Consider the following 27,846-nt stretch of genomic DNA (forward strand, 5'->3'; position numbering starts at 1 on the left):
TATAACCTTGCCAAAGAAGGCAGTGTGGATCGAGTAAAGAGTAAGTTGCTACATAAAGATTACATAGGCCAGCCTGGGCACCATGGTGACACCGTATCTCTATAGAAAAATGCAAAAATTAGTCAGGCATAGTGGTGAATGCCTGTGGTCCCAGCTACTTGGAGGCTGAGGTGGGAGGATTGTTTGAGCCCAGTAGTTTGAGCCTGCAGTTAGCTGTGATCATGCCACTGAACTCCAGCCTGGATGACAGTGAGACCCTGTCTCAAAAAAATAAATAAATAAATAAAAAAGAAAGAAAAGAAAACAAGAATAGACAGTAAGAGAGCTTTTGCAGGTTCCTGAAGAATCTACCACACCAACACACCACCAAAAAAAGAAAGAAAGAAAGAAAAAGAAAGTGTTCAATTTGCAAAGCTCTGGAATAAATTAAGATATAATTGATTACAAGTTAAAAGTAGAAATATAATCAACCTTCATATCCAAACAGAATCATTGAGCAATTATACTTATGCCATACTTTTTGTAGAATAATTCTCCCTATACATAGGCCTTCCTTCTGTTTCTTAAATACTCTAAGTTTTCTATATTAGGTATTTTATATGCTATATCATTTTCTATCTGTCCCTCTCTTTGTTTTTATTGTACTCCTCTAATCTTTCTTTAAGAATATATTATACATTAATTTACTCATTCATTTTATCTCCCCTCCAGACAAGCCTTGAGGAACACATGTTCTTCCTCACTTCATCCCCAAATCCTAGAACAGTATCTAGCAAAGACAAAACAGATTTTTCTTCAGTAAATAAAGTGCCATAAAACAAACCCAAATACTCTATACTTTTATCAATATTTGTGAGCTCCAAATTTCCATCTTTCCTTGGTTCAAAGCTGGAACCCATCAGTATCTAATCTGAAAATAAGACACCTCCAAAATTTCTTTAACCTCATCCCAACACTTTGGGATGCCGAGACAGGTGGATGACAAGGTCAGGAGATTGAGACCATCCTGGCTAACATGGTGAAATCCCATCTCTACTGAAAATACAAAAAAAAAAAAAAAAAAAAAAATTAGCCGGGTGTGGTGGCAGGTGCCTGTAGTGAGGCAGGAGAATGGCATGAACCTGGGAAGTGGGAGGCGGAACTTGCAGTGAGCCGAGATCACGCCACTGCATTCCAGCCTGGGTGACAGAGCAAGACCCCGTCTCAAAAAAAAAAAAAAAAAAAAAAAAAAAAAAAAAAATTATTTAACCTCTTGATCATCATTTCTGATCGAGTATGATAAGAAGCACATTTTGATCTTTGCATGACAATTGACTCCCTAAAGTGACTCAATTAGAGCTTTTACAAAAGATTCTAAGTCACTACTTTATTGAAATCAAAATATATATAGCTCTTCAATTAACACGTGTGGAAATATTCTCCCTGTTTCCAGTGGCACAGCATTTTAAATTACCTCGATCCATTAATTCGAACAAGCCACGTTGTAAAATATTCTTGTGTTTCTGTACATGCTATACTTTAACTCAGTTCATACAAAAGCTAAGGGCTAAAATTGGCAGTTGTGTAAAAGAATGTTAGACCCTTGGAAGATAAGATATGACTTGTAATCAGGGACATTGTAATCAGGGACGTTGGGACTGTTCCTACATTTGTTGTCTGTGAAGAGTGAATGACATATCACTACTTCCCCTGAATTAGTGATGGGGGTAGCTGAATGAACCAAGTGTCACCAACACAAGTCCCAGGAATTGACTCCGTTTTCTTTTTTCTTTCTTTGTTTTTTTTTTGGTTTTTTTGTTTTTTTTTGTAGACAGAGTTTTGCTCTTGTCACCAAGGCTGGATTGCAATGGTATGATCTCAGCTCACTTTAACCTCCGCCTCCCAGGTCAAGCAATTCTGCCTCAGCCTCCCGAGTAGCTGGGACTACAGGCATGCACCACCACAGCCAGCTAATTTGGTATTTTTAGTGCAGACAAGGTTTCACCATGTTGGCCAGGCTGGTCTCAGACTCCTGACCTCAGGTGATCCACCTGCCTCGACCTTCCACAGTGCTGAGATAACAGGCATAATCCACCATGCCTGACCCATTTTCATTTATTTACTAAAAACATCTATTGAGGAAACTCATCTAGGTACTAGAGATAGTGGTACATAAGACTGTCTTTATGGAATTTGTGTTACAGTGCAGGAGACAGTCACTAAACCAATAAACAAGTATAAGATACAAACATAAAGTTTGGATGCAAGGGCTGATATACATAAATTGTTTATTGATACATAATACATGGTATATTGCATGATATTGCATAATACATTCAATGTGTTGTCCTTCATTAACGACGTATAGTTCAACAGACTGTGCCTTTCTGCTAGTCCCCGTACATGTATCTGTGATGCATTGGTATTTCTGATTTTTATTACATAATCTTTGTTTTTAGCAACTCCTGGCAAAAGTAATCAAGATGAATCAATCTATATAAAAAAGAAAATAATATTATCTATGTTTCTATAGCTTTTGACCACTCTAAAGAATACAATTCAGATAAATGAGTTCTAAGAACAAAATAAGGTAATTATAATAATTAAAATTACAGTGTTACTGTGTGCCAGGCAGTGTTTTAAGCTAATTCTTCTCTAATTTTACAATGTCTGTCAATCTCATGGGGTTCTTGTTAAAATTCAGATTCTAAGTCAGTAGTTCCTAAGAACAGATTGAGATTATGCATTTCTGATGAGCTTCCAGGTGTGGATGATGCTGCTGGTGAATGGGCTGCACATTGAGTAGCGAGGGACTAAACATTTTATATGAAGCTAAATTACTTCCTTAAGGTTTCATAGCTTAGGAGTGAGCAGAGCTGGGATCTGAAACCAGGAGGGCTGTCACTTGGAAGTAGCTTTTAATCACTGTGCCCTAGTATACAGAGAATGATTGAGACAAGGATGGGTGCTATTTTAGATAGGTAATCAGAGGAGTGGCTGTTACCAAAATGGAGGGAGGAAACAAGTCAAAGAGCAGGAAGAGCACATAGTGGGAAGATCTGCAAGTGCAAAGTCTTAGAGGCAGGAACTAGATGTATGTACCTGGCAACATACTGATTTGGTTGGTGAAGGTAAGGAAAGAAGGGTATGAAATTAGCACTAGCCCAGTGCAAATTTTAAAAGTGTGATTTCTATAATAGAAGAGATAGTATTTTCATAGTCCAGGACCCAGGATCTATCATTAAGTAGACAGGGGTTTAAATCTTAACCACACTGTACTATTTTACCTTAAGGAAATCATTTAATGTCTTAGTTCATTTAAGCTGCTATAGCAAGAGACCAAATACTGAGTGACTTATATGCAATCAAAATTTATTTCCTATGGTTCTGGAGGCTGGGAAATCCAAGATCAAAGTGGTGGCAGATTTGATGTGTGATGAAGGACCATTTTCTGATTCATAGACACCATTTTCACTGTGTCCTAACATGGTGAAAGGATGAACAAGCTCCTTCAGGTCTCGTTTATAAGGACAGTAATCCTATTTATGAAGTCTCTGCTTCATGACCTGGTCATCTCCAAGGGCACCACTTCCTAATCCTATCACCTTGAGGATTAGGATTTCAACATATTAATTATCAGGGGACACAAACATTCAGACCACTGCCCTTTACTTGTTCAATTTTCCACTTATGTAAAAAGTGATCAACATAGGATCCAAAGAGTTGGACTAACAAAATGCTTATAAACTGTCTGGCACATATTGAGATCTAAATGAATTAGCATTATTGTCTATAGAAAAAGCCTATTAGTGGTCGAAGCTTAAAATTATAATTGATGCAGTTAAATCTATAGGTAGAATGGTGATTTCAGGAATAGGAATGAATCAGAAGTATAAAGAATAAAATAAGTAAAAAATATGCCCCAAATCGAGAAATAGCAATATTTGTCTCTCATTAATTTTACTCTTTTAGGCCAGGATTGAGTTTCATGTAATTTCGAGACAAGCTATGTGTTCCAAAGAAAAATTATAATCTATTCTCCCATGAAACAGTCCATTAGGTTGATTCTTCCATGTGATAGTTTCTCTATTTCTTAAAAAGTACTTTCCCTAAGTTTCCTTAAAAATCTCACTTCAAATTTCACAGAACTCCCATTGAATACATCTGTTTACATTTATGCTCACAAAGTACTCATTTGTATATAGATTCTAGAATTCAATATGTAGTACCAATGTAACTATTCAGCACTTACATTTTAGTTAGAAATGGATACTCTATCTTTCTTTTAAAGTAGTTTTAATTCCTCAACTAGTATCGCATAACTTTTCTTCGCTTGGATGACCTTCTCACAATGAGAAGGAGAAATAACCTGTACAAGCCTCTACATAGAAGAACTCTTGAAGGACTGGCTAAGTAGTTTATATTATTCTCATCTAGCCACATTGTCAACATGACGTACCTTTTTTGCCAAGCTTTTATTCAAACAGCTCAGGAAAGTCAGGAATACAGGGGTAGGTAGGATTTTACGAAAACGCAGTTTTAATGTCTTGTTTGTAATGGTCTACAGAAAAAGAAGGAGGCTGTTGAAAGTGGGAAACGACAAATTGAGAACACTTTAAAAGAGGGCGATGACATACTCGATGAAGCCAACCGTCTTGCAGATGAAATCAACTCCATCATAGACGTGAGTATTTGGTAGAACTCAAAAGAGAGATGATAATGAGTAAATGGGAGCCTATGAGAAAGCTCAGTAATATAAGCAAATACTAGTATTTGTTTTCTTGTAGAGATAAAATTATTTTTGCATTATTCTGCTGTGACCATGCCTATCTATTGGTGACAACTGGAATATCACTTTGTTCTCCCAGTGGACATGAGTGTTTGTGTGACGGTACTCAAACTTCACACAAATCTGTTTTTGTCCACAGCGATGAAGGACATTTCTTGTTCCTAGAGCAGCACTTACAATCTGCTTCAATATTTATATAACATTAGTTAAAAGAGAAATGTAAATTTACAAACAGGCTTTTAACATGTAATGTATAATGCATTACATAGAGTGATATGTGGTCATAGAAATGCAAATGGCCTAAGAGATCCTAATGATATGTATAACTATGAAGTGGCATTGTTTAAATAGATAGGCTTTTCTTGGTGTAAGTTGGTTTCTTAAATTTCCTAGTCTATTTCATTAAATAATGACTTTAATTCTCTATTCTTTCTGCTATGTTAGTAAGTTTGAAGTTTCATTTAAAAACTGAACATTTGGGCCAGGCACGGTGGCTCACGCCTGTAATCCCAGCACTTCGGGAGGCCGAGGCGGGCGGATTGCTTGAGCTCGGGAGTTCAAAATTAGCCTGGGCAACATGGCGAGACCCCGTCTCTACTAAAAATTCGAAAAATTAGCTGGGTGTGGTGGCAGGCACCTGTAATCCCAGCTACTCAGGAGGCTGAGGCAGGAGAATTGCTTGAACCTGGGAGGCAGAGGTTGCAGTGAGCTGAGATCGCACCACTGCACTCCAGCCTGGGCGACAGAGCAAGAGTCTGTCTCAAAAAATAAATAAATAAATAAACAAACATGTGTAGTTATGTCTCATAGAGAAATTAGTAAAAGAGAGGAGGCTTGAATTCACTTGCTTAAAATGCCCTCTTCTCTACAAATCAGTATGTTGAAGACATCCAAACTAAATTGCCACCTATGTCTGAGGAGCTTAACAACAAAATAGATGACCTCTCCCAAGAAATAAAGGACAGGAAGCTTGCCGAGAAGGTGTCCCAGGCTGAGAGCCACGCAGCTCAGTTGAATGACTCATCTGCTGTCCTTGATGGGTATGTCATTTGTTGTTGGAAATGTTTGTGTATTTTGATGCTTGTCCAAAGGTTTTGACTAGCATAAATGGTACAGAATCATTTTCAAATCCTGATTTCTGTTAACTATGAACACACTAGCTATATGGCTTTTCTGTGGACAGGCTTAATTAGGAGGTTCTGGGCAAAGCTCTGCTAGAGCAGCATCAAAGTCTAAGTTACAAGTAGATTTAAATATGGCTTAGTAGGAAATGAACATAGCCCTAGGCTACACTTAGAAAAAATTATTTTCTGTTCTTTATTAGAAAGCACAGTGGTTGCCTTATTAGCATTTTAAATAACATATAAAAACACATTCTGTTTCAAATTTCAGTTTTATGTTTCTAATGCAATCAAAACAATTTATTGTTAAAAGGGTGGCTTTTGAAAATGTGGTCCCATACATAGCCTTTAAGTCTTTTTTTTTCCTCTTTTAAGCTCCAGGGAGATATTACATTTTCTACTGTAAAATATCAGCTTATTCTAGCTGGGATTATTACATAGGTCATAGAAGGGAGAGTAAAGAGGAAAGTATATATTTGACTTACAAACAGCCTTCTGTGTGTAACTGATACACTTCTCCCACAATTTTGAGATTGTCATAATTAATAGAGGTTCTATTAGCCCCAAGAATAATTTGCCCAAATAAATCTACATCACATGCAAGGCTTTTTTCTCATACTTAATACTTACTGTTACAAAGAAAAAATACTAATGTTTGAAGACCTTGGAAAATGTATGCATTATCATTTTATTTTATGTCAAACTTTTGCCACTTTATAATGAAGGGTGAGTGGTAGATGAAACACAAAGTTAGATATCATCAGATCCAAGTTCTAAGTCCTTTCTTGGGGACATATTGGTCATTTGGCCTGAAACAGGCCATTTACTCTTCTGAAATTCATTTAGTCTCCTCTGGGAAGTGCAGCTATCCCAAAAAGATTTTGTGAAATTAATCCCAGTAGAAGAAGTGCTCCGAATCTCACAGCATGCTTAACAAACAAAGAACTGTCTCATATCACACACCTGCTAGAGTACATGGTTGCAGAGACTTTTGGAGGATGCAATGGGTATTTAAGATATGTTGGTAGTATTTCATAGCTGAATTATTTAGAAATATAAGTTTAGGTTGTAGAAAACTACAAGACAATATAATAAGGAGATACTTCACTGTGATTTGGAATTGTCCTAGATATATTGGCCATGATCATTTGGAAGCCAGATTTCTTAATAATTGGGATGTTCTTCACTTAAGTACCATTGAGTGCCCTGACATTCTTTTTTTTGAATCATCCCACCAGAATCCTTGATGAGGCTAAAAACATCTCCTTCAATGCCACTGCAGCCTTCAAAGCTTACAGCAATATTAAGGACTATATTGATGAAGCTGAGAAAGTTGCCAAAGAAGCCAAAGATCTTGCACATGAAGCTACGAAACTGGTAAGAAACAAATAGCACATGTGCTGGGAATGGAAGTCAACCTTTTTGAATTTTTCAAATGTAAGTCAGTCTGGAAAATCCCAGTAAATTGGCATATTTGTTTTGGGTTATTTTTGAAGACCTCTTTTAAAATTTACCTAAAATAAATTCTCAGTATGCTATAATTATAGCAGAACTCTTTTGTCAGTCACCCACTACTACTGTTAAGGTCTTAAAATTATCACAGACACCAAGCAAGTTTGTGCTACCAACTCACAAAATAAAACAGACAAAGAGAACACTCTGGATAGGGAATTTTATCACCATTATCTCAAATGTCATTAGTAAAAAAGAAAAAAAAACATTGCATATAATCACACACAAGTCGGTTACATATGAAGTTTGGCTATAAAATGCACTTTTTATAAAACATACTGGATCATATGCTTTTAAGCAATTTATACCATTTTTATGAATTAATGAATTTTTATGAATTTATGAATTTAAAAGCTCTTAACCTTTGCTTACAGTCATTGTTCATAATATATTTGGAACAAGTATTTTAGAGTTTGGGCATTCCAAGTTCTATCACATTATTTGAATGCCTTCAATGGTGACAAATCTTTATTCTTTACATGTAAAGCAACATTTTGTAAAAAAGTTGTGTGATAGTAAGTTGGTAGTAGTATTTCAGCTTTAAAAAAATCTCATAGGAATCTTCCTGAATAAAATGTTTAGAACCATCATTTATTTTGCTTCACATAGAACCTACCAAACACATGAGAATTTTTTTGGGGGGAAACCTGATTGGACATCTGACTGTGAGTGAAGTACACATAAGCAATGGTGTTAAAGAAACCGATCAATATTTTCTTTGCTTCGGTGTTGGGCAAAAATGCTTTCTAGGATTTCAGGGATATTAGAGATACCACAGTCCTAGCAGGTTCATTTTGTGGTCATAATGAAACATCACATTCTATGAGCAATTAGTACTGTTTTTGGTTTCTCTTGAATGAGCGAGCTCTACTGACACCATATGTTCTGTTTACTTCTTATTCAAAGCAGTGGCATGATCATTGCAGAAGCATTTCTATGTTCAGTTATCCTTTCAAAATGAATCTACTTTTCAAATCTAAACTAAATTTTTGTCCTTCTTCTGATAGATAATTTTCTATTTTAAAGACCCTAATTTCCAAGTTCACCATTTTCATTTCACCTCTTTTATTGTATGATTATTTTCAGCACCTAAAATGGTGCCGGCAAATAGTAGGCACTTATGAATGAATAAGTGATTTTTTTCATTATAATTGACACCTTTTATGCCTATTCATAATCTTTTATACCAATAAAAATTTGCTATAGTAATTGCTTCATCCTTATAAATTTATTGTAACATTTTATGTTAAGGAGTTGTTTAATTTTACCCTAATTTAATACCTTTAGGAAAAATCATTTTTTGCCAACATGAAGTGTGCACTTACTTCTTACCACCCATGCTTATGCATGGTAGGCTAACCAACCTCAAACAGAGAGTGATGGTGAGTTGTAACGCATTATATCATGTCCGCGGTTATCATTATTCCTTCTCTCTTTCCACAATCATTTAAAAATAATTAAATGTCTGAAAAATTACAAAATAAGTGCTATAGAGAATCACTGATTCATTAAATGACTATCAGAAAATAAAAAGATGATCTGTCCTAGAAATTTTGTTGGAATGTTTTTCATAAGCAGAATAAATAAAATTTTAGTTTTAATAGATCAGTATAATATAGTTCTATTTTGCTGGAAAAGAAATATATTTGAAAAACATTAAGTTGAGTAATTATCTAGATAGGACTAACATCCCATAAATATAAGATCTGATATATAAGCTATATATCAACAGAGAAGAATGAGATTAAGTGTTATTATTAAGTTTAAGAGTTCAAAGCATAACAATATAGAAGAGTCCTCTACCCATTTGAGTCTAGCCCTATAAAGAAGGAAGAATGTTTTCAATAACTTAAAAAGAAAAACAAAGAAACAAATTATACATTTGCAGGAGAAAAGAAAAAGGTCAAATAAAAAAGCAACCAATGACCACTATGAAGAAAATGGAGGTCAGATAATTTGAGAAGAAAAAAAGCATTGAAAATACTATAAGAAAAGAAGCAAAGAAATGATAGAAATAACATCCAAGCATAATTAAGACAATACTTTAAAATCAACTTTGTTTTTTCAAAATTTACTTGTCTTCTATATATAAACACACATAGACAATCAAGAATCACATTAAAAGGAAAATATGAGTGAGAAGGAAGTGGATCCTTTATAAGCAGGAGACAGCTAATATGATTTGTTTGTAGTGCAGTATTATTTTGTAAAGAGTAATAGCTACTTGTCTTACATAAATAATTTCTTTAAATATCAGAATGAAATATTATTTTAAAAACTTAGACATCATGAAATAACAAATACTGTTTTTCTATTGGTGTTAGGCGAGGAAAGTACTATAAAGCATTTGTTTTCCTACATATAATCTCCAAGAAAATATCTCATTTTGTACTTCTCTAGAGGGTGCAAGGAAAAGGAGAAAGGAGATATGTCACTCATAAAATGGAATCAAAATGGAGTATGGACATCCAGTAATTTTTTCTAATCTTAGTGGCTTTGATCCTATAAGACTCTAAAATAACAGAGAATTAGATGTTTTTAAAACATTTCCAGGTCATAGATAAACTCAAAGCCTACATTATCTACCAGATCAGATTTTTAAAACTGATGAATGTATTAGGGTTCTCTAGAAGGACAGAATTAATAGGATAGATGTGTATATACAGGGGAGTTTATTAAGGAATATTGACTCACACCATCACAAGATGAAGTCCCACAATAGACCGTCTGCAAGCTAAGGAGCAGGGAAGCCAGTCCAAGTCCCAAAACCTCAAAAGTAGGGAAGCTGACAGTGCAGCCTTCAGTCTGTGGCTGAAGGCCTGAGAGCCCCTGGCAAACCACTGGTGTAAGTCCAGGAGTCCAAAAGCTGAAGAACTTGGAGTGTGATGTTTGAGGGCAGGAAGCACCCAGCACAGGCGAAAGATGAAGGCTGGAAGAGTCAGAAGATCTGCTCTTTCCACTTTCTCCTGCCTGCTTTCATTCTAGCCACACTGGCAGCTGATTAGATGGTGCCCACACACATTGAGGGTGGGTCTGCCTTTTCCAGTCCAGTAACTCAAATTTTAATCTCCTTCGGCAACACTCTCACAGAGACACCCAGGAACAATACTTTGCATCCTTCAATCCAATCAAGCTGATACTCAATATTAATCATCACAAGTCCACCCCTTGTCAACTTGAAACTATACACATCTCCCGAAATCATTCATAATCTCCAAATAAAGACAATAATAATGTCATAATTATACCTAACAGAATACAGCTATCCCTTGTACAATCGGAAGCACACTAATCCATAACCTAAATGCTATTACATAAAGTTAACAACACTTAAATGCTGACATGAAGTCAATAAATTTTATGTCACATGATAAAGGAAAAAGAAAGCAAATGAAGATATTTTCCCAGTACAAGTGTATACATGCACAAACATATTCTTAGCTGAATAAGGAGGAAAGATTCATGACAATTACAGTCTTCATTTCTGCTACTGGCCACGTGGTCACAGCTGGTATTGATGACTACCTTCTTCTACTACCCATTATGTATTCCCTTTGCCTTCTGCAAGCACTCAGCGGGTCATGTTTTTTTACCTAGTTGTGTGACCCAAACCTTTATTCTGGAAGGGTCTGTGCCATTTGTAGTCCTGTCTAGATTGGGTTGTTGTAGTTTCCCATTGACCTTAATCACAGGGGATGGTAATATTAAGAGATGACCTATGGGATCTCTTGTATTCCACGCATGCTCTTCCTTACCTCTATTGTGGAATAGTAGACTTATTTCACCTTGATATTCTGGGTCAATTACCAACCAACACTGTAACTCCCTTCTTAGCCTGTTGACTTGGAGGTAGGAAGGTCCCAATTGGCCAAGTGGCAATCTTAACTTCCAGTTTAATGGAATCATTGTTGTATCTCTTGGTGACAGCATTCTTCCCTCTGGAACTAAGGTATCTAGGCCAGCAGAATATAATGTTGTGGGAACAGGAAGCAAAAATTTTGTTAGTGGGTCACTTGGGGTGATGGTGAGTGGTGCCACTTCCACTTCCACTCCTTCATTCCAGGACCCATGAACCCTGGCTGTGGAAGAAACAGTACCGTATTTTGGACACTGATTCAAGGCATACACAGCCTTCTGCAGAACTTTACCCCAGTCCGGCAAAGTATTGTCACCTAGTTGGCATTGTAATTATGACTTCAAAAGGCCATTCCACCATTCTGTCAATACAGCTGCTTCAGAAAGATGGGAAACATGGTAAGACCAGTGAATTCCATGAGCGTGAGCCCAATGCTGCACTTCTTTAGCTGTAAAGTAAGTGCCTTGGTCAGAGGCAATGCTGTGTGGAATACCATTACAGTGGATAAGCCATTCTGTGAGTTCACGGATGGTACTCTTGGCAGAAACGTTGGGTGTAGGATGGGCAAACCCATGTCCAGAATAAGTGTCTGTTCCAGTGAGGACAAACCTCTGCCTTTCCATGATGGAAGAGGTCCGATATAATCAACCTGCCACCAAGTAGCTGGCTGATCACCCTGAGGAATGATGCCAGATGGAGGACTCAGTATTGGTCTCTGCTGCTGGCAAATTGGGCACTCAGTTTTGGCTACAGCCAGGTCAGTCCATGTTGCTGAGCCTCTGCATAACCTCCATTCCTGCCACCATAGCCATTTTGTTCATGAGCCCATTGAGCGATGACAGGGTGGCTGGGGAAAGAGGCTGAGTGGTGTCCACAGAAAGAGTCATCCTATCCACTTGATTATTAAAATCCTCCTCAGCTGAGGTCACCCACTGGTGAGCACTCACATAGGATATAAATATCTTCACAGTTTTTGGCCACTCAGAGAGGTCCATCCACATAACACTTCCCCAGATTTCTTTGCCACCAATGTTCTAATCATGCTTCTTCCAAGTCTCTGACCATCCAGCCAAACCATTGGCTACAGCACACGAAATAGTATATAATTACACATATTGCCATTTCTCCTTGCAAGCAAAGTGCACAACCAGATGCACTACTCAAAGTTCTGCCCACTGGAAATACTTCCCTTTGCCACTATCCTTCAGGGATGTCCTAGAAAGGGGCTGCAGTGCTGCAGCTGTCCACTTTTGGGTGCTACCTGCATATCTTGCAGAATCATCTGTGAACCAGGCCCCAGTCTTCTCTTCCTCTGTCAGCTGATCATGGGGAACTCCCCATGAAGCCATCATTGCAGGCTCGGGGAGAGAAGGCAGGGTGGCCGGAGGGAAGGCCATGGGCATTTGAGCCACTTTCTCACGCAACTTACTTGTGCCTTTAGGACCTGCTTGAGCCTGATCATGTATATACCACTTACATTTGACAATGGAGGGCTGCTGTGTATGCCCAACTTTATGGCTAGATGGGTCAGAAAGCACCCAGTTCATGAAAGGCAGTTTAGGTTGCAGGGTGACTTGATGATCTACAGTCAAACGTTCAGTTTCTGCCAAAGCCCAGTAACAGGCCAAGAGCTATCTCTCAAATGGAGAGTAGTTATCTGCAGAGGATAGCAGGGCCTTGCTCCAAAATCCTAGACACCTCCACTGTGATTCACCTATGGGAACCTGCCAAAGGCTTCAAACAGCATTCCTGTCTGCCCCTGACACTTCAAACACCATTAGATCTGCTGGGTCATATGGCCCAAGCGGCAGAGCAGTTTGCACAGCAGCCTGGACCTGTTGCAGAGCCCACTCAAAATTGGCGGCCTTTCAGGTCACTCAATAAGTAGGCACTGTAACACACCCAGGAACAATGCTTTGCATCCTTCAATTCAATCAAGTTGACTCTTAATATTAATCATCACAGTGAAATGAATAGATTTTCTATGATGTGGGCTCCTTGGAATGACCACCAGAGGCAATAAGCACACTCTCAGTGGTACTAGGATATGAGGTTCTCCTGTGCCCATTTCCACTGGAAATGTCTTAGATGCTGTGCTTTTCAATCAGGTATATCCAAGCAACAAACAAACGAATAAAATAAGATTAATGTAGAATGAATTCCATAGTTCAGATTCTTAAAGATAGTGGAAAATTATCAGATAATCGCCACCTGTTTTGAAACATTATCTTCTTTCCTTCCTTTCCTCCCTTTCTCCAAGTCAATAGAATGTCCTAGTTTAACTATGATGTGGAAAATTTAGGCAGTCCTCAACCTCTCTAGGTATGCCGAATTCAAAAAAAAAAAAAAAAAAAAAAAAAAAAAAGAACCACCTTTTTACTTCCCATGGTAAGTGGAGTTCTTCACTTTCTTCTGTTCCTCTTATTCACCTTGCAATCACTGTCATTTTGTAAAATTTCTCTCTGTCTCTTTCTCTCTTACATACACATACACTCACAATGTTTCTTAATATCTTCTAATCCTGAATTTCCTTTCTCAATTTGTTTAGTTATATCTTCATTAGAAATGAGTATTATAAATTGGGAAAAGTTTATACTGGTTGTATTAGGGTTCTCCAAATAAACAGAACTATTAGGAGATGGATAAATAGATACATGGATTGATAGGTGACAGATAGGTGAATGGATGGATAGGTAGATAATAGGTTGCTAGATGGTAGAGAGAGAGAGAGAGAGAGAATAGATACATTAGATGATAGATGGAAAGAAGAGATTTATTATGAAGAATTGGCTTACGTGATTATGGAGGCTGCAAAGTCCCAGCTGCGAGCTGCAGACCCAGGATATAGTTCACTTCGAGTCCAAAGGCCAGAGAGCCAGGAGAGTTGATGGTATAAACCACAGTTCAAGAACTAGAGAGAAAATGAGATGAGATGTCCCAGCTCAATCTATAAGGCAGAAAAAAAGGGAAGGAATTCCTCCTTTCTTTGCTTTTTGTTCTGTTCAGGCCCTCAGGAGACTGGGTGATGCACAACCATATTGAGGAGGGCAATCTCTTTTACTCTCATCCAGAAACACCCTCACAGACACACCCAGAAGTAATGTTTACTCTAGGTGCCCATGGCCAGTCAAGTTGACACATACAGTTTACAATCACACTGGCCTTCAACCCCAGTGCACAATGTGGTCTTCCTCTTTATTCTCCAAATTCAAGTTCTCTCACTTACTACAATTATCCATATTTCTTGGGAACCATCATTCTAAAAAACGTTGACCAGGTCTTTTGTAGGCATTTCTAGGAAAAATAATATAAAATACAGAAGAAAGTGAGGGGAGTTTAGATATAGTGCATTTTTTTCATAGAAAAACAATAGTGGGAAGGTTAGTAAAGAACTGTGCTGTGTAAGCAAGATGTAAGCTTTAGACAAAGTGAAGAAAAGGGGAGAAGCCTAGAAAAAATAATATCATACCGAAAGAGAATATTCTTAAATACATGAACTTCTCTTATAGCAAATTTCCCAGTGTTCATTCTTAATACAAGGAGAGTAAGAACTCCACAGAAACCTCAAAAAGAACTTTTTCTTGCGATGGGATTGGGTGTCTAAGGAGTAAATAGGACTTTTGAAACTTTACTCTTAAGTGACAGATCAGTGAGGAGGAAACACTGATAAGCACTGAACTACTACAAATACACTTCATTTGCTATAAATACACTTCATTCACTGAACTATAATAAAATTCGCTTCAAAAGGAATGTGAACAAAATGAAAGAACTTGGATATTAAAGGGGTAAAAGTGAACAAAAAGATAGAAACTGTGTACAAATCTAAGTAAGCATTGTGAAAAGCATAATGATAATAATTATTAAACATGTGGAATTAAAAACAAAGTGGAACTAAAACACAAGAGACTAATGACATGGAAAAATGGGGCAGGTAGTCATTATTTAATAAAAGTTTTTAAGATTCTTGAATTCTGGGGGGGAAAGTAAAAAGCTAATTAACTTTAGTTTTTACTAAGAACATGTATTAAACATTGAAGAAAATTATAGAAAAATAAAATTGACAGTATTCGAGTTCTCCAGAGAAACAGAACAAATTGGAAGTGTATATATACACAGAGATATATATATATATATGTTTTAAACAATTGGCTCATGAGATTGTGGGGTCTGGCTGCAGGGAATAGTGAATATTACCGTCTTGAATCCAAAGGCAGTTTGGAGGCAGAATTTCTTCTTCTTCAGGGGACCTCAGTAATTCCTCTTAAGGCCTCCAACTGTTGGATGAAGCTCCCCAACATCATGGAGGGTGACCTGCTTTCCTCAAAGTCTACTGACTGAAAGGTTAATCACATCTAAAAAATACATTCACAGCAACATCTAGACTGCTGTTTTACCAAAAACCAGGTACGATAGCCTAGCCAAGTGGATATAAATTAACAATCACAAACGGCTAAACATTCCAAACAAGCAGACAGAGAGAGAGAGAAAAAAATAAAGAAATGTGAAGGGAAGGAGAATTTTCAATCAGTTCTGTAAAAGGCAAAAAAAAAAAAAAAAATAGAAAAACAGAAACAAATCGGAAATATAAAACATAATGGAATTAAATCCAAATACAACAATCAGGGTAATTATCACCAGCTGCCTCAAGAAATAACCCCTGAAATCTCACATGATGGACATAATTCAAGTTTATGTCTCACATCACAACCCAGTGTGAGTTATACCACCGTTTACATCTTGCAGTGACACCATACCATGTAGCCTCCAAGGCAGGGAAGAGAAAAAAAGGAAGAGACACGCAAGCCCCTACCATATTGGCTCATGTGGCCTGGACCACGTCTGGTCTAAGTCATTGACCAGAAGTAGCCATGTGCCCCAAGCTAACTGTAAGGAAGGCCTGGAAAAGTAGGAGGCACATAGGATGTTTGATGAGCACTATCTATCTCTGCTTCAAGTTGTCTTCATAATAAATGCAAACATTAAAATTGACAGGTAGCAATGATTTTCATATTGGATTAAAATGTCTGAAACAAAGGCATTCGTCTATATATGACTTACACAAATACCGCAAATCTTAGGGGAACAGAAAGACTGAAAACGAGAGATCAGATACACTATGGAAACTCTAACCAGAAGAAAGTTGGTATGCTACTATTAATAGCAATCAAGAATACTTTAATTTTTTAAAAGAGTTATTAGGGATTAAGAAAGTGATCATGATAGAATAAAAGGAGGAAGGAAGACTAAAAAGTTACAAGCCTGCAAGGTCATAATAACAAAGCCTATGGATAAATAAAGATAAATATATCAGAATAAGAACATTTTCATATGTATAACAGGGAGTGATTTTACCATATCTCTCTGAAAAATTGATAGGTCAAGCAAAGAGACACAGATATTAAAATTACCTTAAATAAGATGACTTAATGGCCTTACAGAACTCTATATCAACTAGATAATTAATTCTACATGCCTCATTATATGAAGTAACTCATGAAAAAAACAAAGGACCACAACCTAGATCACAAAGCAAGAATCAATAAATCCTAATGATCCAATAGCATCTAGACTACATTCTCTTATCATAATGCAATACAATTAGAAATTGGTGTAAAACAATAGACAAAAAAAGTTTTAAAACAAAAAGCACTTCAAAGTAATCCATGGTTTGAGAAAAAACACAGTTTAAATTTACAAAGTATTTAATAACAGAATGGAAATAAAACTTCACCTCAAAATTTGTGTGTGCAAATAAAGTGCTACCAACAGGAAAATGTAGTTTGGAATGCAGATATTAGGAAAGGATAAGAACTGATACTAATTATCTAAGGTTTCTGCTCAAGGTGTTTACAAAAGTACACAGAAAGAAATAAAAATAAAAGCAGAAATTAATGACCTAAGGAAAAGCATTAGACAGGGTTGACAAAACAGAAAGCTGATTCCTAGAATAAACTAGCAAATAAACAGAAGACAAGAACAATTAAGCAAACAAAGAGAGACAATATAAACGAATAGGATCAAGAATGAAAAGGGGATCATAACTGTAGATGCAGTATAGATTGAAAAATAAAAATTGATATGTTGGAGTATATGAGCAACTTTATTCAAACACATTTGAATACTTAGATGAAGTAAACAATAAGATTAGAGCAAAATTTACTCAAAAAGAAATAGTACACCTGAGAACTATAACCATTAAATAAACTGAATCAGTAGTTAATACAACAAAATAACAATGTGTTCAAAAATGTCAAGGACCCATTATGCAATTTGTTCCAAAGAATAAAAAAAGAGGAAAAATTTCCTCAGCTTATTTTATGAGGTTGATACAATCTTGATGACAAACCCTATAGAGGACAGTACTGCAAAGAAAACTATAGGCAAGTTATTTAACTAGAAAGAGAAGCTATAAATGAAACATTATAAAACTCAATTCAAATGTACATATTTTAAAGATCTGTAAATATACAGTAAAACATTAACATTTGCCAGCTATGGATGATGGGAACAGAGGTGTCTGTATTAATTTCTAATCGTATCTATATTATTTCCTACTTAAATATTTTAATCAAAGTGAACCTAAGAGGAGATAGAACATCAGTCCTGCAATAAAATCTGTTCTAAAATAATAAAGAAAATAGGTCTAAAATGAGTCTGGAAATGAAACAACAACCCTCATCATTTACACCAACAAGAGGTTCTGAATTTCTTTCTTTTTCTGAATTCATGATGCATGCCTGTTTTCATTTCTTTTAAATGATCAGAGGCTGATCATTGCAAGCAACAATCCCCTGACCTAACTTTTCTCTCAACTAAGCTCGCAGCTCCAGGATCAACCATTCCAAATCTTTCAAATAGTTCTTCTTTTACTACATCTCTTAGTAATTTTATTGTGCCATCATGTATTTAATTAAGGGGGGCATTATCTGTTTAATTACTGCTATGATGAGGGAGATGTAGTTCACTTAGAGAATATCACATCACATTTTCCCACCCATCAATTTTCCAATATAGGTACATTACTATGTTTAGATTCTTCATTTTTTAACCTAATATACTGAGAGCGTTATTTCCTGTATAAATGATAGACTCTATGCTCTTTAAGATGAAGCTATTTATGTCCTCATTCTTCCCTTTAGCTTCATTTTTTCCTCCTCCTCTCAGCTTCTACCTCTTTAACTTTGATATTGTGATAGTCTTTACATTTTATCTATGTCCATAATTGTTCCATAGCAGAATACAGAAGTCCCTTCTCTGAAGCCATTTGATGCCTTAAAGGACTCCCTTTGATTTTTTGTCAGTGGGGCATTTGATGCTTTATTGCCAGTTGCTCTGTGCAGGAGAGAAGGGGTATTCTGTTCCATAAAATAACTTGCAGTGAATTATTCCTTTTTATTCTCACAACTGACTCTCATTCTCTACCTTACCTGTTCTTTTAAAGGCTGGCCTTCTCCCAGTTTTTTCTACCTCCTTGCTGGCATTTACCCTATAGTGCAAGTTGTGGGTACAATAACTGAAAAAGATTGAGGAGCAGGAACTATCTAAATAAACCATGGTGGCTGAGTGCAGTGACTCATGCCGGTAATCCCAGCAGTTTGGGAGGCTGAGGTGGGAAGATTGCTTGAGCCCAGGAGTTTGAGACCAGCCTGGACAACATGGCAAAACCCTATCTCTACTAAAAATACAAAAATTAACCAGCCATGGTGGCACATTCCTGTAATCTGAGCTACTCAGGAGGCTGAGGTGGGAGGATCCCCTGAGCCTGGGAGGTCAAGGCTGCTGGGAGCCAAGATCATGCCATTGCACTCCAGCCTGCATGACAGAGCAAGACCTTGTCTCACACAAAAAGAAAATAAAAGGCCCATGGTGGTGTGGCTAGGAAAGGGTGCCCACCCTGCCCAAAGGGAAGGTTTCTTTGCTGAATTTATACACTTTCTTTGATCGACTTCTCTTTACTCCACCATAGTTTTATTCCCCACCAATCTCCCTCACACAGTCACTCTATTTTACTTAATCTCTTGGTAGTATTCTCCGAATTCAAATTTTAAATTAATTTATCTTATTTCTGAGGAGCTGTTTGTTTTCCTACTGTATATTTTGCTTTCTCCATGGGAAAGATATGCTTGGGAGCCTCATGCAGTCTTGGCAGGAGTTATGTAGCCACTGGGCTAGATATGTCAGAACACACAGCATAGTGAGCCATTCCCTGGCCAGTTCCATCACCCAGAGCCAGACCCTTTGGGCACTACATAGACTGCTTGTATATGGGAAGCTTGTATATGGGAAGTTCTGACATCACAGGATCCTTGGAGTTGCTTCACCAGCTAGAAACCTCTGTGGCCGGTGGCACCTTTGCCTGAGTTTTGCTCAGGTCCACTGGACTCGTTCTGCCCACTCAGCCTGGCAGGCTACACTTGGCTCACACTACCGCTACTGGGCTGGATCCCACGCCTGCCAAGGGTGATTCGGGGCAGAGTGGCGAGGGGTGTGTGAGTGAGCATGAGATCTAGCCACTGTGCACAGCTAAGCGTGCCAGCCACAGTGGACTAGGCAGCTCCAGGTCCTGGCTCCATGCGAGACTGTGGCTGAACCAGACATATTACAAGTGGTTTCCACCACTGGCACCAGGGAATGCAGTGGCACCCAGGAACTTGGAGATGCCAAGAATCACAGAGTCTGAAAGTGGGTCTCACAGCCCTGGCTCAGGGAGCCCTTAGATCTCAGCTCACCAAAAGGCCACAGCTCTTCTCTCCTGCTCATTGCTGTCAACATGGTGAGCTGGGGAAGGGGGTGTGTTTCAGCCCTGTTTGTGTTACAGCTCTTTTCATTTACACCATTTGGGGGGTCCCGAGTTCTTGTCCCACATCCAGGAAGAATGAGGTTTGCAGACAACTGGAGGGTGAGCAAGGTGAAGAGGTGCTTACTGAGTGACAGTGCAACTCTTAGGAGGCCCGAAATGGGTAGCTCCTTTCCACAGGCAGGTAATCCCAGCATCCGTGCAACACCCTCAACAGAGGGGAGACACACAGTGGGTAGCTCCTATCCACAGGTAGATCATCCTGTTGTCTGCCCATGTCTGGCTGAGTCCAGGGTTTTTTATGGGCTTCAGAGGGGAGGAAGTGTATGCTGATTGGTCCATGGGTGGAGCTGGCCCAAGAAAGCACCATAAGTTCTCACTCCAGTTTGTGAAACTGACTGTCCAGCTCCCTTCTTTCAGGCAGTCCCTGGCTTGAAGGTGGAGCTTCACCAAAGGCCCACCCCTTTCCACCCAGAAGCCTGTCTATCTCCTGCCACCACCAGCCTACCATTCACAGCGCCCACTGGCACCCAGGCTGTTCATGCTGAGGGTCACCTTCAGGCCCGTGCAGAGCCACCCTCGGCTCCCCCTTGGCCTCCTTCCTGTGCTCCTTGGCATCCAAAATCCAGAAGGGGCCAAGGTAGCAGGGGGCTAGAGTGTTGATGCCGCCCCGAGCATATGCACACCTGGCTGGGTTGCAAAAGCCTCAACTTTACTCCGAAATCAGCATGGGGGCTGGGAACAGGGAGAGGCCAGACAGAAGGGACAGGCACTTCTGAGCCTGTAGTGGAAGAGAGGTGGCCCGAGAGCACAGGGATGCCTGGGTCCACAGCTGGCTGGATGGCTGCAGCTGCAGCCAGAAGGGCAGGGCTCCACCCACCTTCAACTCGGAAGGGGACATAGCTCCCACCTGTTCCTGGCTCCCACCACCTCTGTGGAGCACAAAGCCAGACAGGCTGACACTGCCGTTACTGAGACCCTCTTGCTCTCAGAAGAGTTTTCATGGCCGGCTGCCTCTGTTTTCACTGCTTGGTGACTGTGGTGTTCTGTTTTGTTCCTATTTCCTTTTCTCAGAAAAGAAAGTCTTTAGAATTAAAATTTCAGCTGACAATAGATCCCCTCTCCCCAGGGAGCAGAAATATGGATATCCCTAAAGGTCTTGAGTGTTTCAGTCTTTCACTGTTTTACACTCAATATTCCACGATTTTTATCTAGATATGCCTTGTGGACAATAGGTGATCTCCAAATATAGGTTGTCCCTCCCATCTCCAAATTCTGATGCTAGAAATTGGGAATGGCTATGATAGTCCAGATTTTCAGAATTAATAAGATATTTATATTACCCTAAGAGATATGGAAGTTGAACAAAATAAAAAAATTCAAAGTAAAAGTAAATAAAATTAGTTTCTTTCCCTGTTTAGTTTGAGGTCATGTGTAAATATCAGTGAATGTGATGTCATAGAGGATTTTTTTTTTTTTTTAATCAGAATTAGGTTCGAGTTGTATTATGGAAACTTCTAATCAAATTGAGGGAAGATGTTAGCAGGTCAGAATTTGGGAATCAGATGATCTGGCTCCAAATTCAATACCTATTGTCTATGTAATTAGCTGTGTCACCTAATGTGTTAATAATACCTTTTCAAGAAACATTGTGCCATCTGTTCTGATTCCTCCATTGGCTTAGTTCCTATAATAAATATAGTTTCCAAAGTTTAGAACTTAATTTTCAGAATTTATTTTAATTTGACAGATAAAAGTTGTATATATTTATCATGTACAAAATAATGCTTTGAAATAAGTATACGTTGTGGAATGGCTAAATCGAGCTATTTAAAAATACGCACTGCTTCACATACTGATCATTTTTTTGTGTTGAGAACACTTCAAATCTACTCTCTTAGCAAAGCCACACTGACTTTTGTGATTTTTGTTTGTTTGTTTGTATATGATACTCTCATTTGGGTCAATAATTTTTTTTAAAGTCTATTGGAAGCAGAGAAGTAAACATTTTGACCCAAACTTGTATGTATTTAAAAGTTCAAGGCATAAAATGATGTCTCGGGGTTTGTGTCATCAGTCAGAAACACAGAAACTCTTTTGAACAATGCCACAGTGCAATCTAAGTTTGATCTAATTTACTTCAAGGCAACAATGCACTTGGTGCCATCCTACCTGCTCTTTATAATTTCTACCCCTAAGTAGAATAAGCAACAGGTGAGATTGCTATGTTGTATTTGATTCTGGACATTAACTGGAGGGAAAACTCGAAGCCCTCTAAAAATGGTACCTAACTTAATAGACACCTCTCCATTACTTTTGCTCAAAACTAAGACTCTTTGTGGTATCTGCCCACCCCACCTCTAGTAGCCAGCTGCTAGTCCAGGGTCTGTCTCATTGAAGCAGTCTAGTGGTACCCATAGGTGCTGAGCAATTACGGCTGTCACGCTGTAATTGAGGAAAACCATTCTTACTTAGCTTTATATTTTTCAATGCTCCTTTGATTGTCTTTCTCGGTGTTCTCATTCAAGCTAAAAATTCGCAATCACAAATTTTAAATTATCATGAGCATTTTGGGGGATTTCCTATTTCATCTCTGAGTCTCCTTTGTATGCTCAGTTGCTTTCAATCTTGACAGAGACTCATCTGATCTATCTACCACTCTTAGGATATGCTATGCAATGCCAGGGACCTACAGCCTTTTAACAGATTGTTGACCAAGGCCATCTCTTTCAGGTGTTTCTTGATTCATTTTTCACTCATTATTTAATTTTAATAACCTATAGTACTTAAAAATATACAGTACTATATAAAGCACCTTAAAAGTTGATGCATAGTGATTTTCTTATTTTAAAATTGTGTTGATTTTTTAAAATTATTACAAAAGCAGCTATTATAGAAAATAGAAAATTCAGAAAAACAAGAGGGAGAAAATGTAAAATGTGCATATGAATACTTACTTTTATAATATCATTGTATATCTACTCATATATTTTCCCATGCAAATAGTTTTTGTACAAATGGGTGATGTTTATGTAACTGTTTCATAGCTTACTATAACAAGTAACATCACATACATATTTTTAAAAATATTCTCAAAAATGTATTTTTAAAATGTATATTGAACTAGATTCCACTATTTATTCTGAGAATTCACATTATTATAGAAAGACCATTATCCTTGATTTTGATTCATAGTCTAACATACCGAACTCTAAATTCTTCTGTTACACACTTTACATAAACATAATAAAGCCAGTCACCAACCCTTATATATATAGCTGCACATTTTGAACAGTTTTCTTTATTGAAAATATTTTTAATTTAAAATCATCTAAGTTTTATATTATCTTGGCACATTAACCCCTGTGGACATGTGTAAGACTTCTCTTCTAAAATAAATTATTTCATAAAGAGAGAGTAACAGAATAAATCATAAGCCATGCTGATGAATTTTTAGTTACTACTGTCTTTAAAAAATAAAAACAAAAACAGAAAATAAATATTTTACATCTTCTTTTAGAGCCAACTCTTTCAATGAATTCAAAAAATTCATCGCTAATAAAAAAGTAATTTGAGGAACATTTAGGAAAAAAGCATAATATATAAAGCAACGTAAACAATAACTTTTAAACTTGGTTGTTTAGAACATCACTGGGGTACAGGTTAGTCAGCCTGATAAACTCTAACTTGACTTCAGGTCTCATCATCACACCTCCCTCCTCCAACAGAGCCTCCTCTGACAGCCAAACATCTAGGCATTTCTGTGCTTCATTATGGTGATGATTGTCTTTTTTTATAAGTGACTATATTTGTTTGTCTTTCCCCTTCCCTCCACTCCAGTTCCATTAGGGAAGGCATAGTCTTTCCATTTTTGAATATTTGATGCTTGAGACAACTAAAAAGTTTTGTTGGGTAAATAAATCAATTCACTTATCTATTAATCAATGGCAGTATGCTTTAGCAAGAGGAATTATGAATATTTAATAAATAGTAGGAAGAGGAAAACAACATGTATTAAAATGCAATTAAATGCCAAGCCATCTGTTGAATCCTAACAGACTTTATAATTTCATTTTTTCCTACTATAATGTTTTAAATTACCTCATATTTTCATAAACAATTATTAACTAATAAAAACCTACAGCAACTTACATAAAAATAGACTCTTTTGCATGATATAGTTGAAATTTTTATATAACTTGTATATTCGTATGTATGAATATATATACGTATACAGACACAGAGAAAACCAAGAATTTATTGTTTAAAAAAAAAAAACTCTAAAAAACAAGAAACAAAATACCTTTCAACTCAAAGACTCTCATTTATATTTCACATATGCTGTAGACACAGCTCAGGAACTCAGATGTGATGCTTATGCATATGTATAAAGTATAATTAGCTTAGAAAATGCTGCTTCATCACCTGTCCTGATATTGTTGATGTGCTTCAATAACTTACCAGGCAATGCTGGAAAAGGTTCTCTCCAAATTCCAGTGAGTTGAAACGGTGCTTTTCACCCATAACATGTTAGTGTTTTCCATTTCCTTATCATATGAAAAGTCTGTCCTTTAAACCCGGATTGCTGGCAGACTGCTTGTAACTGACAGTTGCACGCCACAAGCTCTTTACTTTAATGTTTTAGAGAGCTTCTTGAAACATTGAGGCATGTATTTTCCTCCAAATCTCTTGATTTTAACCTCTCAATTCCACAGTGCTTGCATGAGGTGACTACTCTTTTCTCTGGCCTATTCTATTACAATAACCAATTGATGGTTCCTTTTTTCCCACACAGCTGCCCAATACATCTTCCTGGACTACAGCTCTGATCACACTCTCCTACTCAGAAACTTTCAATGCCTCCAAATTGCTCATTGCTCAGTTTCCTTAATCGCACCTTCAAACCTTCCAGAAATTGACTCTGACCTGTCTAATAGCCTTACTTCTCCACATTGCCTTTGACAAACCCTACAATCTTAGGGAGCTAAAATACTAGCTCTCACATCCACGCATCGAAAGTCCCTGCCTGCCTCCCTGCCTTTCCTTATACTGTTTCTACTATATCTTCTACATTCCTGTACATACCACCTGTCTTCTTTGATCTGAGCAAGGAGTTGTTGACTAAGGATCCAGGAAGAAATCACTGACTTCCTAAAAAGCAGGAAAGAAAAAATTGCCTGGAAGCAAAGAGCAGGTGATATTCAGAAATGCAAGAAGATAGAAAATTAGCAACACGGAGGTCTGTATCAGTAGATAGCCTTCAGTCAGGGTCGCCATGTTCCTGGATGAAGGTGCAAGAGTCAGTGGAAAATCAATACATTGATAATCATCCAGCCAGACTAATCAGAAAAAAATAAGAAAAGACACCAACTACCAATATCCGGAATACAAGAGGTGAAATCACTACAACTTCTGCAGACACTAAAGGGTGTTAAGAGGATATTATGAACCATTTTATGGCAATAATTCAAAAATTTGGATAAAAAGGGCATATTCTTTGAAAATCACAAACTACCAAAACTCACTCACAAATAAATCATCTGAATAGTTCCATATTCATTAAAGATTTAATTTGTAGTTCAAAACCTTCACACACACAAATTCAGTTCCAGATGACTTTACTTGTGAATTCCACCAAACATTTAATGAAGAAATAATAAACTCGTTCAGAAAATTGAAGAGGAGAAAATACATCCAACCTCATTCCACGAGGCCAGTATTACTCTGATACCAATGTCAGACAAAGATAGTTTTTAAAAAAGAAAATTATATAACAATATCCTTCCATGAACATAGATGCAGAAGTTCATGGCAAAGTTATAATAAATCAAATCTAATGATTTATTCAAAGGATTATACATTATCACTAAATGAGATTAATCCCAGGATGAAAGATTGGTTTAATATTTGAAATTAGTCAGTGTAATTTACCATATAGCAAACTAAAAAGCAAACTATATAATCACCTCAATTGATATAGCAAAGGCATCTGACAAAATGCAATATCCATTTTTTTTAAAAAACAGCCTACTAAGAGTAGGAGAACTTCACTACCTGATCACTATAAAAATTTATTTTTTAAAAAACCTAACAGCTAAAATCATACTTAGTAAAAGACTAAGATTAGAAACAAGGCAAGGATATCTGCTTCCATCACTTCCGTTTAACATTGTACTAGAGATGCTAGCCAGTACAATGGGCAAGAAAAAGGAAATAAATGGCATCCAGATTGAAAAATCAGTACAATTGTTTTTATTCACGGATACTCTAGAAGTCTAAGCCTAGAATCCTGGTGGTTCATGCCTGTAACCCTAGCGCTTTAGGAGGCTGAGGCAGGTGGATCACTTGAGGCCAAGAGTTTGAGACTACCTGGGCAACATAGCAAGACCCCATCTCTACAACCCAAAAAAGTTTAAAAAGCATAAAATAAAATGCTATCTATTTAAAAAGTTACTAGAACTAATAAGTGAGCTTTCCAATGTTATAAGGTACAACGTCTATATATGAAAATCAATAATTTTAAAGACTGGCAAAGATACGTTGGAAGTTGAAATTAAAAGGATACAGTTTATAATAGCCTTAAAAATGCGAAAGACCCCCTACACCGAATACTCTGGAGATAAATTACAGAAAATCTAAATAAATCAAGAGAGATACCATGTTCATTGACCAGAAGATTCAATATTCCTATAATCCTAGTTTTATACATATTGACCTACACATTCAATGCAATCCCAGTAAAAATCCTAGCAGGCTTTTTCCTAAAAATTGACAGGTATATTTTAGAATTCATATGGAATTGGAAAGGAGAAAAATGTTGGAAAGGTTATACTACCTGACTTCAATACTTACTACCAAGCTATGGTAATCAGAAAGTGAGGTGTTGGTATCAATATTGACAAATAGATTATTAGAACAGATTAAAGAGTCCAGATATAGATTCAGACATGTGTGATCAAATGATTTATGACATAAATACAAAAGCAATACAAGGTACATTTAACAAATTCTATTAGAGGAATTGAATAGCCATGAGCAACAACAAAAAAATGAACTTCAGTCTGTATCTTGCACCTTATTTCAAAATTAACTCAAAAGAGATGCTAGACCTAACTGTAAAACATAAAAATACAAAACATCTGCAAATATATAAGAGAAATCTTTGTGATCTTGGGTAAAGCAAAGATTCTTAGATACAACACCAAAAGCATATCCTCAAAAGGAAAAAAAATTAACAACTTAAACTTCATCAAAATTGAGAACTTCTTCCCTTCAAAAAAAAAAAAAGCACTTTTAAGAAAATGAAAAGATAACTACAAACTAGTAGAATATATTTCCAAATTACATATCTGATAAAGGACTCACATCCAGATTATTCATACGTATCATTCAAAACTCAAAAATAAGAGCAAATAGCCCAAGAAAATTTGAACAAAAGATTTAAACAGATACGTCACCAAAGAAGGTAGAAAATAAGCATGTGAAAAGATGCTCAATGTTATTAGTCATAAGGAAAACACAAAGCAAAACCAAAATGATGACCAATTAGAATGTCTAAAATTTTAAAAGACAGGTTATACCAAGTATCAACAAAGATGTAGGCAAATGCAACTCTCATACACGGTGGGGGGAATATAAATAGTTCAGATACTTTAGAAAACAGGTTGGTAATTTCTTAAAAACATAAACATAAATTGCCATATGATCCAGCCATTCTGCTTCTATGTATTCACTCCAAGATAAATGATGGCATATGTTCACCCAAAAATTTGTACACAGATGTGTACAT

The 27,846-nt window shown here is 37.0% G+C and overlaps 1 protein-coding gene across 2 annotated transcripts in view; it reads left to right on the forward strand.

The window, feature by feature from the left end:
* Window positions 1–27,846, forward strand: part of LAMA2 (laminin subunit alpha 2) — a 621,494-nt gene that overhangs the window by 502,642 nt on the left and 91,006 nt on the right. For both annotated transcript variants that reach the window (XM_073022454.1, XM_073022455.1), the window contains exons 38-40: window positions 4,547–4,663; window positions 5,645–5,808; window positions 7,128–7,266. In XM_073022454.1, the coding sequence (XP_072878555.1) occupies window positions 4,547–4,663; window positions 5,645–5,808; window positions 7,128–7,266 (420 nt within the window). The remainder of the gene's footprint in view (window positions 1–4,546; window positions 4,664–5,644; window positions 5,809–7,127; window positions 7,267–27,846) is intronic.

The sequence above is a fragment of the Chlorocebus sabaeus genome, chromosome 13 (assembly GCF_047675955.1).
Source record: "Chlorocebus sabaeus isolate Y175 chromosome 13, mChlSab1.0.hap1, whole genome shotgun sequence".
Taxonomy (NCBI): Eukaryota; Metazoa; Chordata; class Mammalia; order Primates; family Cercopithecidae; genus Chlorocebus; species Chlorocebus sabaeus.